The sequence below is a fragment of the Callithrix jacchus genome, chromosome 8 (assembly GCF_049354715.1).
Source record: "Callithrix jacchus isolate 240 chromosome 8, calJac240_pri, whole genome shotgun sequence".
Lineage (NCBI taxonomy): Eukaryota > Metazoa > Chordata > Mammalia > Primates > Cebidae > Callithrix > Callithrix jacchus.
In genome coordinates, this window is record NC_133509.1 from 40,295,546 (window position 1) to 40,309,168 (window position 13,623).

Sequence of the window (13,623 nt, forward strand, 5' to 3'; positions counted from 1 at the left end):
AAAAAGCCAGTCTTCCCTGTTTCTGGCTTTATGAAGAATCTGGTCTCAGCTGAGACTGCTACAGACTTGTAGCCTGGACTCCTGTCTCAGCAGGGGCATTGAACCCTAGTAATATTTTAGTTCAAATATCCTAGGGGACCAGGTTACTCCTTGGGAATTTTTCTTTCTTGCTCTCACATTATGCATTTGGAAGTTATTATACTTCTTCCAGAATCTCTGTGTGGGGGAAGGGGCAAGTGTCTTCCTATACTGACTCAGTCCACCAGATTGACCAGAGAAGTCTGTGGTGCTTTTTATACCGGCATGATGCTGAAATTTCTTTCCCTAATCACTTAAGCATTTTAAATCACCTCATAGGTAGGTCATACATTTGGAGTTTTTATTTTAAAATGGACAAAAAATATCTGAACAGTCGTTTCTCAAAAGACAACATACAAATGGCCAATAGGTACATGAAAAAATGCTCAACACCACTAACCAGAGAAATGCAAATTAAAACCTTAATGAGATGTTGTCTCACTCCAGTTAAAATGACTTCTATCCAAAACACAGGCAATAATGGATGCTGGCAAGGAGGGAACAAAAGGGAAACCCTCATACACTGTTAGTGGAATGTAAATTAGTACAGCCACTGTGGAGAAGAACATGGAGGTTCCTCAAAAAATTAACAATAGAACTACCATATGATCCAGCAATCCCACTGCTGGGCACATATCTTAAGGGAAAAACAGGGAAATTCGTATACTAAAGAGATAGCTGCACTCCAATGTTTACTGCAGCACCATTTGCAACAACCAAGATACGGAAGCAACCTAAGTGTCCATCAATAGTTGAAGAAAGAAAACATAGTAGTATAGATACAATGGAGTATTATCCAGCCATAAAAAGGAATGAATTCCTGTCTTTTGCAACAATCTGAAAGAAATGGAAGGACATTATGCGAAAGAAATAAGCCTGGTAAGAAAGACAAATATTCCACGTTCTTACTCAAATGGGGGAGCTTAAAAAAATAATTGAACTAATGAAGACAAAGGGTGTTAACAATGGTTGCCAGAGGCTTGAAGAGTTGTGAGTAGAGAAGGATAAAGTGGGAATGGTTAATGGGTTCAAAAACACTGTTGAATACAATGAATAAGATCTAGTATTTGGGAGTATAACAGGGTGACCATAGTAAAAAATAATTTATTGTATATTTAAAAATAAGAGTGCAATTGGAAGGTTCCTAACCCAAAGAAATGATAAAGCCTTGAGGTGATGGGTAACCCATTTACCCCGATTTGATCATTACACATCACATGTACCCCATAAATATATACGACTATTATGTACCGATAAGAATTAAAAAAAAATCATTTGGAATTTTAAAAAGTTGTTTGGACTTCAACTTTTCTAAAATGGAACCCTGAAGTCCAACTTATACATTTAAATTCTACATCTATTGTTCAGTAATTATTTTTTGAACATATGCCAGATACTGTATTCTTTTAGTTACTAAAAAACACATACAACTAAAAATATTTGTAGCAAATTACATAGGCTTTTAGTTCTGCTACAAAATTTACTGCTTACCCCATGTTTAACTGAAATGGTAGCCATACCAACTATCGAGTGCTTACATGCAAGAGAAATGCTACTAATCCTCACAACACTAAGGTAGACATCATCCGCACATGAGGAAACTGAGACTCCAAGAGATTGTGTTGCATAACTAGGGTGAAGTCAGTGTGACTCCAAAGTGATGCTTTTAACTACTGTACTCAAATCTCTAAATTTACATGTAACTGAGGAGTGTAGAGATTTATATGTCTCAAAATAAGATGATTAAGTAAAGGGATTCCAAATAAAAAACAGCAATAGATTTAATTTGCAGATGACCCAGTTAGTGGTATCATTAAGATACAAATCTATAGCTTTTGTTTTCACATCTAGTAACAATGAAACTTTTAGGCAAAATAATTTCAGGGAAATTTTGTAACTCTAGTAAATTTCATTTTTATTCACATTTTTGTCTTTTCCTATTATATTATCACATAGCTGTTAAATGTATTGTCAAAAAATAAAATGCTTGATAACTGGAAATTTATTTTAAAGATAAAGTTTTTTCAATTAAAATCTGAATAAAATTATTTGTAAACCTTTCAGATAGGTGCAAATTCTCAGCATGAGATAACAAAAAAATGCTTACAGGGCTTGAAAGAAGAGGCAATCCAGTTTGAGGATGAAAGGCTCTGGTTGAAGTTCCATCCAAGGAATGAAAATTATGTTTTCGCCAGACATTTGAATGATTCAGTGTAGTCCTCTGTTAGGAAAATAATTATATTTTTATTATAATAATTTAATACCATTTAAAGAACTTGCACAGCTTTTTTGTTTTTTAGCCTCATTCTTAACACAATCTGAGGTACTGCTGGTGAAGCTGGTGATATAAAGGTTGAATATCCCTTATCCAAAATACTTGGGGTCTAAAAGTGTTTAGAAGTTTGAATTTTTTTCTTGATTTTGGAATATTTGCATCATACATACTTTACTGGTTAAGCACCCCAAATGCAAAAATCTCAAATCCGAAACATTCCAATGAAAATTTCCTTTGAGATCTCAGCAATCAAAAGTTTGAATTTTGGAACATTTCAAATTTGATATGCTCAAACTGTGTATCTGTATCTTATATCTACACATACATATATATTCTAATTAGAAAACAATGTCTAAAATGGTTTTTGTACTATGCTGAATAAACTAAGTTCTAAAGAAAATATCCCAGCACTTTGAGAGGCCAAGGCAGGCAGATCATGAAGTCAAGAGATTGAGACCATACTGGCCAATATGGTGAAACCCCATCTCTACTAAAAATACAAAAATTAGCTGGGCATGGTGGCGCGCACCTGTAGTCCCAGCTATTCAGGAAGCTGAGGTAGAAGAATTGCTTGAACCCAGGAGGTGGAGGTTGCAGTGAGCCGAGATGGCGCCACTGCATTCCAGCCTGGTGCCTGGTGATGGAGCAAGACTCTGTCTCAAAAAAAAAAAAAAAAAAAAAAAAAAAAAAGAGAGAAAATATGCCCAAATGTAAATGCCTTATATGGTCATGTTTGTTCATAATTTATCATCTAGCAAGCTAATATTTTGTTATTTCAATTTGTGAAAAAAGTGCTATGGTAGTTCCCCCAAATTCTCAGGGGATATATTCCATAAACCCCAGTGGATGCCTGAAATCACGCATAGTACCAAACACTATATATATTTTTTCCTATACATACCTATTGTAAAGTTCAATTTATAAATTAGGCACAATGAGATTAATGATAATAATAAAATATAATTATAACAATACACTGTAATAAAAGTGATGTGTCTCAAAAAACAAAAACAGAAAAAAACCAACCAAAAAAAAACAGAAGCACTCAGCTATTTAATATTTGACCTGTCATTTCAAGAGAAGGAATAGTATATAATATGTATAAAGTAACACTTGGATTTTGTATGTTGCTAGTACATAATGTTCAGCTATATTCCATAATAGGTTTGTGCAAAAGTAATTGAGGTTTTGGCCATTGAAAGTAATGGCAAATTGCAATTACTTTTGCACCAACTTAATAGAATACTTGGTTCTCTTGGTTTCATTATGGGACAGGTAGGACAGTTATGAGGAAACTGGGACTCAAAGAGAATAACGGACATACCAGTAGCTGTACAAAGTCCTTAGTGATTGAACTGACAACCCCACCCCAGTCTCGACTCCTAATATGGACTTCTACTACCTCGCAATAATCCAGGGCAAATCTGTGGACTACACAAGTCCTTGGTTCATTCCTCCTGTTGAGAAAATGAATGAATTCCTCTTGTTGTCTTTTTAATTTCAGTACTTATAAACAATTCTTGGAGAGTAAACAGGAGTCAGAAATTAAATTTGTATTAGCTTAATGTATTACTTGTTAGCAGGTCGGACCAAACACTAGCAGTGTGACTACTATGCTATGCCATTGGTCAATTAATGACTTTGAAAATATATACAGGGAAATCACTAAGCTACTGGTCCCAACACCTGAGTTATAGTCCAGGCCTCACAGTTTAGTCCTTGAGTAACAATGAATTACTTCTAAAAACCTGATTTTACAAGACTCATGATAAGTCTTTTTTGCCTATCTCAGAGTGGTAACAATCAAATAATTTGTAAGTATTTTGTAGACCTTAAAGTACTATATGAATAAAAGATATCTTGTTATTTACATTTCATTTTTTGAGACAGGATCTCACTTTGTTGCCCAGGCTGGAGTGTAGTGGCACAATCATAGCTCATTGCAATCTTCTGGTCTCAAGTGGTCCCCCCACCTCAGCCTCCCAAATAGCTAGGCCTACAGGTGTGTACCACCATGCCTGGCTAAATTTTAAATTTCTTTTTTTTTTTTGTAGAGACAGGGTCTCACTATGTTACCCAAGCTGGTCTCCACCTCCTGAGCTCAAGTGATCCTTCTGCCTCGGACTCCCAAATTGTTGAGAGCCTGGCACCATGCCTGGCCTGGGTGCTTCTAACTAGAAGAAAAATAGGCCTTTAAGATGGGAGAGCAGGGAGAGAACAGAGCTAAAAGACCCAAATAATAGACCCAACATGTCATGAAAACAATTACTGTTCTATTAATGGTTTTTTAAAAAAAGGTACCATTTTCTATTTTTTAAACCGCAAGATCTTCATTTCCTCCATTTACTTACCATTTGTTCTTAGGAGAATGGGTTATTTGCAAGGATGTTAATACTAGTTCTGTAGGTTTATTATTGTATCAGATGTGTGTCCCAAAGACAATGGAACCTTGGGCCTTTATAACTAGATCTCTTGCGAATAAAATTTAAACCATAACAAACATTTGAGAATCATATTTGACATATTAGATGCTACTTACCAATACCTCTGTATTTTTCGGTTGCTCACACGTAGACAAACAGTCTTTTAAACTTCTTCTCTGAGAACAGTTTTGGGATTTTTCATTAGTTGGATCTTCTTTCTTATCCTGTTCATTTTTTAATTGGTCTGACTTTTTACATTTGAAACCTTCATTATCTTTATTGAGATAATTCTCTATGCTATTAAGTTTAGCATTTTGCTTACATGTCTTAGGCCTTTTTGAGTCTTTATTTGGGCACATGCTTTCATGTTTGTTCAAATATTCAGACATTTCCAACATAGTAATTTTTGTTTTTGAGTCATTTTTTTTTGAATCATCACATTGAAGATTGCCAAAGGATTTTAGATGATCATTCTCATGTATTAATTTTTCCTTATACTTATTTACACAAATCTGTTTTTCAATACTATTGCAATACAAATACTGTTTATCAATTCCATTGCTCATTTCTTGCTCCTTAAATCTGCTTGTCAAATCTAAGTTATTTTCTTTGGACTGAGACATAATTGAGGAAGTCAATAAACTAGTACTTTTGTTCTGTGTCTCCTGATATGTATTTTGGATGATTTCACTAGGATTGTTTTGACACTGATTTCTTGTTTGAGGTATCAAAGAACACTTTTCTTTACTATTGTATTTAAAGGAGCTAAAAGATTTATTAGGTATTAAGTTTTTCCCATCACTGGAGTCTCCTAACAAGGAATATTTTGTGTGAGAAATGGAAACAGAGGATTCATCCTTATTTTTCTCCAACAAATTTTTGTCTTCATATGAACTCCTAAACACTTTAGATGCAACCGAACTGGAGTCATGCATGTTGAATGACTGCCGGGGGATATGTGATGCTGCTGGATCAATGTGCTCCAAGTGTTGAGCAATCCTTGCAATAACATCTTGCCGCTCCTGGAGTAAAGAGCCTATCAAAGGATTAGTCTCTCCAACAGACAGATGAGAATAAAAGCCATTAGAAATACAAGTTTCACTTCGAGGAGTTTCTGGTTTTAGTCGAATTTTCCCCTCATTGGTGTCTTCTGGGGAGGTAAACTCTGGACTACCAAAAGACATGGAGAAAGTTTCTTTACCTTTTCCCACATTCTCATTTTCTTGTGAAACCTGGAAAAATTTTGAATGGAGTGAGCTAGACTCTTGAGTATTAAATGGATGTCCAGAAATAGGTGAAGTGCTTGGATCACAATGAATCAAATGCTGGGCAATTCTTGCAATGATTTCTTTCCGCTCCTGAATTAAACAGCCTATTAAAGGATTAGTCTCACCAGCTGACTGCCAGAAACTCTGGCGGTTAGAGACACTGGAATCAATCACTGGAAATGATTTTAAAGTTCTCACTGATGTTTCACGTGATTTTATGTCGCCTAGACCACTAAAGCCCAGAATATTGGCTTGAGATGTCCCATGGTCAGATTTAATGCCAGTGCCTGGATATAGTCTGACATTTTTGACAGCTGCAGTATATTCTGGAGTTGGGCCATTTTTTGCATGTAATACACTTTCAGGTGCCATGGTCCAAGTTTGTTTGCTACACAGACGCTGTGAACTGTTTGTACCACACTGTTCTGCTTCATTCGAATGATGGTGCTGATGGGTTTTAAGTTTATGTTGTTGAATTCTTTTCTCATAAAGGCCAATATTAGTGTGAATACTACATGTCAAAACTGGATAATTAGATTGTCTGGGCAAGGACTGAACACTGACTTTCAAGGCAACACTGTGAGAAACATTGGGAACAGGAAACACGTGCTCAATCGGAGTCTGTGAAAAATTCCATTGTAGGTCTACGTCAGCAGCACTGATTCTAGAATCATATAGGAAAATACTGTGTGAATGGATTATAAAGGTTATACCCTTATTACTGCATATTATTTTAAAGGTAAAGCAGTCATACACTTATTTTTGTTTGCATTAATTACCACTGAAGCTTACTATTAGCTACTTTATCATGCACATCATTCTGATAAAACCAATGTAAGTGATATAATAGTTTATGCTTGGAAGAGATGATCTTTTAAGAATACCAGATCACTTAAACATTAAAGTTCAAGAATATTATAATTTAAAAATATTTGTTAAAACAGAAAAAAAGACCTTATATTTACTAGTAGATATATGGATTCAGCTATTTCTATTGTGCAGAGTGATTGAGACACCTAATCTCATGGCCATCTGCCTAAAAAGCCAATCAGCTGTTTAGTAGCCTATACATTTACATTATTCAAGATGCCAAAAATTTAGTAAAACTAACATAGAAATTCAGCAGCTCAGAAAACTTTTCTACTTTATAATAGTAGCGTTAAGTCTACTGGTTCTCTAAAGTATAAGTTCTCTTGATATTATTCCATACTAAATTTAACACAACAAAATTCATACTGATTCAATCTAAATTTCTCTAACTTGTTTTGAAAAACCTCAGTAAATTTTATCCATGTATATTTATAATTGAAGGAAATGATCTATTTAAAAGATAAGATACCATTTGGTTGCTAACCAATGTGGCCGAATACACACTGTCCTTTTTTTTGCCCTAGACATACCTGTAGAGAATATTTCGTGGAATAGCACCATGAGAAACACTCAGCCATGCACTTAACTGAGAAAAAAACACAAATGAGCGGACAGCCAACAGAAGCGTCTTCTCTTCAATAAATCGCTCACCATTCCTAAGGGAAGTAACAAAGCATAATTTAAATGTCAGCAAGTACAAAATGACTCAATTTTAGAATGGTAGAAGCTGACATATATAAACTTATCACTCAGGATGTGTGCTTTGAAGAGAATAGGAATGCACTTACGATGTCACTTGAAGTCACAATTAGCAAATGTAAGTATGATATTTACTTATATTTAGTGCCAAATATAAATATGATCTCAATTTTATTACATAGAGGAATTCAAAGATACACACTTAAATACTTTATCAGAATTAATAAAAAAAACTTGATTTACCAAGAACAACTTCGAACTACGTTCTACAACTTACTGTCGAGGAACTGGCTCCAAGATCCATCTTTCTAATAATAATGCATCTTGCTTAATTGCAGGATCATTTAGATCAATTCCTTCTGTGGTGGGCCCATCGTCGCTGTAGCAGCAGTCTGGGAGTAGCATCACTTCCACCATGATTGGAAGGTTATTCTTCCACAACAATGTGACCTCAGACCTAGTTCGTCTGGCTTGGCGGCACTTAGAGAAAATGAATATAAGCAAAATGTCTCAAAAACCCACCTAATTTTGTATTTAAAATAGAAAATTATAATTGTAAAGTAGACATCTGAATGAGAAATGAGTCATCTATTGCAGAGCTTTGCTCAGAATTGGCTAACTAGGTGTCCTCATTTAATAATCTATCTGTGCTAGTGAGCTCTAGAGTGCAAGAATTAGTACTGAGCATTTATTTTATTTTTTTTATTTGACACTAAGTCTCGCTCTGTTGCCCAGCCTGAAGTGCAGAGGTGTCATATCGGCTCGCTGCAACCTCCACCTCCTGGGTTCAAGCAATTCTCGTGCTTCAGCCTCTTGAGTAGCTGGGATTACAGGTGCCTGCCCCTGACACCAGGCTAATTTTTGTACTTTTAGTAAAGATGGGGCTTCTCCATGTTGGCCAGGCTAGTCTCAAACTCCTGACCTCAGGTGATCTGCCTGCCTCGGCCTCCCAAAGTGCTGGAATTAGAGTTGTGAGCCACTGCGCCTGGCCAGTATTGAACGTTATAATGCAAATTTTCTTGAGGATTTTATCTTTGCTCTACCTTGTGGAAAAAGAACTACTATATACAATGTCTGAGAGGCCTCTTAGTTGACCCAGCCTTGCCTACTTTATTAATTTCATCATTTCACAGGAAAGATTACTACTTAAATCTGAACACCAAAATATTAAAAACTCATTTTCACTAAACACTCAAAGATACATATTTTTTGAGATGGAGTCTCACTCTTGTCGCCCAGGTTGGAGTACAATGGCATGATCTCAGTTCACTGCAGTCTCTGCCTCCTGGGTTCAAGCAATTCTCTAGCCTCAGCCTCCCGAGTAGCTTGGATTACAGGCATGTGCCAACATGTCTGGCTAATAGTGTATTTTTTGTAGAGATGGGGTTTCACCATGTTGGCCAGGCTGGTCTTGAACTACTGACCTCAGGTGATCTGCTTGCCTCAGCCTCCCAAAGTTCTGAAATGACAGGCATGAGCCACTGTGCCCGGCCTCAAAATAGACAAGATTTTTAAAGTTTAAATATTTGGACCACACTTGAGAAACTAATAAGTGGAAGAAAAATTCTTAAAGCAAAGTATATGCTACCTGCACCAAAAGATGTCTAACAATGCTACACAAAAACGTTAACAAAAAATATCATCCCATTAAAAAAAACGAATACAAAGGGAAATTGGTTAATGTGGGGAAAATAATCAAAACAACATCAGTTTACCAAATGAATAAGAACACAAAGTGGATGAGCCGGGGCTGAGACTCTAAAAATAAAGAAAGCAAAATTCAACAGCAGAGATAGTCTGTAATCAAGCTTATGAGATTGCAGGTATGAAATTGGGTACCCATCTCCCCACTGATCAGCAAAGCTACCTATCATGCCTTTAAGAGCCTTATTTGAAAGCCAAGGTTATTATCTATGGTCCAGGATTCAGATTTTTTTTCCTTTATGATTATGACAAATTTTATATTGAAATGTGACAATTATAATTGTAATATAATAAAGATGATGATGGAACATAAACTAGTTTATATAAAAGATAAAAAGCATTCAACACAAGACTCTCACCTGGGCCAGCTTGTCACTACATTCATGTTTGGTAGTTACTGGATAACAAGACTGCGCTGGAGGGCAATGAAAGCTTTCTGTTCGACCTTTTATGGAACATTCAGGTGTTCGTCCTTCTGTTATTAGCAAGGCCAAAGACACCAAGAACTCCTCTGCATCATATTCAAAATATTCATCCAGAGTATCTGAAATAAAAAAAGGGACAAAAGGTCCTCAATTTAATGTACTCTTAATAAGAACTCATCTGGTATGCCTAGAATAATGTCACATTACACATTTTAGTATATTGATTAACCAGGAGTGAAAATAATAAAAATGAGACAATCAAACTATACTAAACTTTCAATTCACAAACTATTCAGAAGTGAGGAGATGATGGATAATTCCAAATTCTAGTTGAACTGGTTAAAATTATGGAATAAAATTGTTTTTATATGAACGTTAGTTATAGCACTGAAGGTTTAGAAATACATTTATTGTCCTATATTACATGTTTGGATGTCAGGTACAATAGTTTTTACACACAAATCATCACTAACAGCTAAAAGGTTAAAATGTCTTATGTCGTATTTTTAGTTAAGATGTTCTCTTGCTATGATTTACATATTAGAAAAAGACACAGATCCAACTGCATGTTTCTCCTTCTCTCCCCCGCCCTTCTTTAACTAGTTCCTTATGCTCATACTGCTAATCCTGTGACATGAAAATTCATAGTCATGGGGTGCTCTGTGCTTTTACTGTACAGTAATAACAGTTTCTAAGGAAGAAATGCTATAATTATCAAGCAGTGGTAGAAAGTGTGATTTGTAATATATGGAGTATGGTATTTTGGTTATTACAGTTTCAAACAATCCAATCTGTAGATTTTTTTTCATGTAGTTATGGTAATTTAAGTATTTCTCATGAGTACTGTTAGTTTTCTAACAGTTAATTTTAAAAACTGTTAACTTGCTATACAAGTTGAACATTCATACACAAAACTGCACACACTATTCAACTTTTTTGGATAATTTGTTGTACAAAAAGTTGCTCTTATCTCTGCCAATTAAGCAAAACATATTTCAAATGCCTATTATACCTTACCAGGTGAAAGGTGAACACAGAGTCGTATTTACATAGCTCCTAATTTTGAAACCTTTAGGATTCAGAGAATTTTTAAAACAAACAGAACAATGCAGCATGGAATGGGCAGAGAAAAGATACAATTTGAGCAGAGATTTCATGTAGATAAAGCATGCAAAAAGAAGGACTGGAGCCAGATTATGCATAGCTTTGAAGGGTATGATAAAGAATGGTCTTTTCTAGTTTCAGGAAGGCTTATCAGGAAAGAAGAAGCCTTGGGAGTAAACTTTATTGAACTGGTATTTTAAGACCATTCAGTAAAGTTTCTCTAAAGTGACCATTTACAACATAAAATATAGCCAACGTTTGCTAACTTATCACTGTCAGTTCTTAGTACTTTCTACACATCAACTCATTTAATCCTCAGAGCACTTCTAGAAGGTGAGGACTATTACTTCTATTTTTCAGATAAATGAAGCATGGAGAGGTTAAGTAACTTGCCCAAGATCACCCAGCTAGGAAGTAGCAAAGGTGAATTTTTGGAGCTGGACAGTTTAGCTACAGAATCTGGGCTCCAGTTCTAGTCTTAGTCAATTAATCCACTTTATCATACATCCCCAAAAGTTAAAAAATAAATGGATCATACACTTTAAAAATTCTCAGAGCAGTAGACACAACAAATACATATTATAATGTACTGTGATAACCACTAGTACAGAGGTTAGCAGTCTATATTATAAGAGCACAAACTGATGGTCAGTAGTTGAGCAGGGGTATGTGGTGGAAGACAGTGGTGAGGAAGGGTTCTATGGTAGTGATATGTTGCTTGAGACAGGCCACTTAATGTTTTCTCCTGTTAAATGAAAGTAACAGCTGCCTCGCTGTCTGAAAGAGCTTTAGGAAGATCACATAGAGCAAGGCTTTAACTGTAGCCACTGTCAAGAGTAGACACCGGCAGCCTTCAAGTTGTGTGACCCCAGATTGGAGGCTGAGGCAGAAGAATCCATTGAGCCTAGAAGTTCAAGACCAGCCTGGGCAACAGAGGGAGACCCTGTCTCTATTTATTTAAAAAAAACAAAAACAAAAACAGTATGACCCTGTTCCCCAACCCCACCAAAGCCAATTGATTCAGTGAGCACCTGACCCATCCCGGGTCAAAGTCTCTTTCCTAGGACACTGGAGTTAGGATTCAGAGATGTTAGTTTTTCTCTGTCTGCTATGACTTAAACTGAGGCAATATACACCCATGAGCTAAGCAATGACCATAGACTGCCATGGCATGGAACAGCAAAGAGGAGAACAAAGTAAGCTAGATAGTGAATAAGAGAGACAAGAGACTTTGTAGCCACAGAAAGCCAGAAAAGGTAGTAAAAGTAGGCTGGGTGCAGTGGCTCACACCTGTAATCCCAGCACTTTGGGAGGCCAAGGTGGGCAGATCACCTGAGGTAAGGAGTTCAAGACCAGCCTAACCAACACAGAAAAACCCCATCTCTATTTAAAAAATACAAAATTAGCTGGGTAGTGGCGCATGCCTGGAATCCCAACTACTCCGGAGGCTGAGGCATGAGAAGTGCTTGAACCTAGCACTAGGAGGAGGAAGTTGCAGTGAGCTGAGATTGCACCATTGCACTTCAGCCTGGGCAACAAGAGCGAAACTCTGTTTTTTTTTTAAAAAAAAAGAAACCACAAAAAAGTAGTTGCCTGATTCCTCACAATGTTCCAGTCCCTCATGAGACCTACTGAGAGAGAACTCTGTATCCCTAGTAATCAATTCCTTTAAGCTTGTTGAGTAAATTATTTGTAATCAAAAGCACCTTGACTAGTAACTAAAATATATTGTTATGAAATTAGAGAAGATACTCATAAAAAAATTGCTAGTCTGTAAAAGAGAATTTTGAGTGATGGACTAAATTGTAATTTGTATGTTGAAGCTGTAACTGCCCCTATGAAGCTATTTGAAAATAAGGCTTTTAGGAGGTAATTACAATTAAATGAGGTCATAAGGGTGATAATGCAGGTGGCTTTAAAAGAAGAGAAAGTGATCTCTCTCCCTGATTTCCCCCATCTCCCACAGCCTGCGAGTGTCTCCCTCTTGCTTTCTTTCTCTTCAAGGAAAGGCCACATAAGCGCACAGGGAGGAAGCAGCTATCTGTGAACCAGAAGAGCTCTCGCCACAACCTGAACATGTTGGCAACCCGATCTTGGACTTCCAGCCTTTGGAACTGTGAGAAAATAAATTTCTGTTGTTTAAGCCACCCAAGTCTATAGTATTTTACAGCAGTCTGACCACACTAAAACATAGGGAAAAATAAAACTTTTCAAAAATGTGACTATTTCAAAATTTAAATAATGATTTTCTAATTAAAAAGTAACATATTCACTGAGAAATTTATAAAATTCAGAATAAGACAAAGATAACTATTCAGAGATATCTATTGTTAACTTTATAGCCTTATTTTAAGCACGTATACAACTTTTAAAACAAACTTGGGGCCAGGTGAGGTGGCTCACACCTATAATGCCAGCACTTTGGGAGGCTGAGGTGGGTGGATCACGAGGTCAGAAGATTGAGACAATCCTGGCCAACATGGTGAAATCTCTACTAAAATACAAAAAACTAGCTGGGTGTGGCGGTGTGTGCCTATAGTCCCAGCTACTCAAGAGGCTGAGGCAGGTGAATCGCTTGAACCTGGGAGCTGGAGGTTGCAGTGAGCCCAGATCGTGCCACTGCACTTCAGCCTGGTGACAGAGCAAGTCTCTGTCTCAAAACAAAACAAACGAAAAACTTAGGTTAATACAATATAGCTTTTAATCTTATTTTTTTTTCATATAACATTATATAGTCGCTACTTTTAAGTCTCATTAAACAGTCTTTAAAGATGTAA

The 13,623-nt window shown here is 36.3% G+C and overlaps 1 protein-coding gene across 14 annotated transcripts in view; it reads right to left on the reverse strand.

Annotated features, from left to right (window-relative positions):
* ATOSA (atos homolog A) overlaps positions 1-13,623 on the reverse strand; it is a 96,399-nt gene that overhangs the window by 27,681 nt on the left and 55,095 nt on the right. For all 14 annotated transcript variants that reach the window (XR_013521007.1, XR_013521009.1, XR_013521006.1 and 11 more), the window contains 5 exons: positions 9,677-9,861; positions 7,891-8,093; positions 7,445-7,570; positions 4,893-6,708; positions 2,186-2,299 (listed from right to left, as the gene is read on the reverse strand). Coding sequence is in view for 8 of the 14 variants with exons in the window: in XM_017976876.4 (XP_017832365.1) it covers positions 2,186-2,299; positions 4,893-6,708; positions 7,445-7,570; positions 7,891-8,093; positions 9,677-9,861 (2,444 nt within the window). In the remaining 6 variants the exon portion in view is untranslated. The remainder of the gene's footprint in view (positions 1-2,185; positions 2,300-4,892; positions 6,709-7,444; positions 7,571-7,890; positions 8,094-9,676; positions 9,862-13,623) is intronic.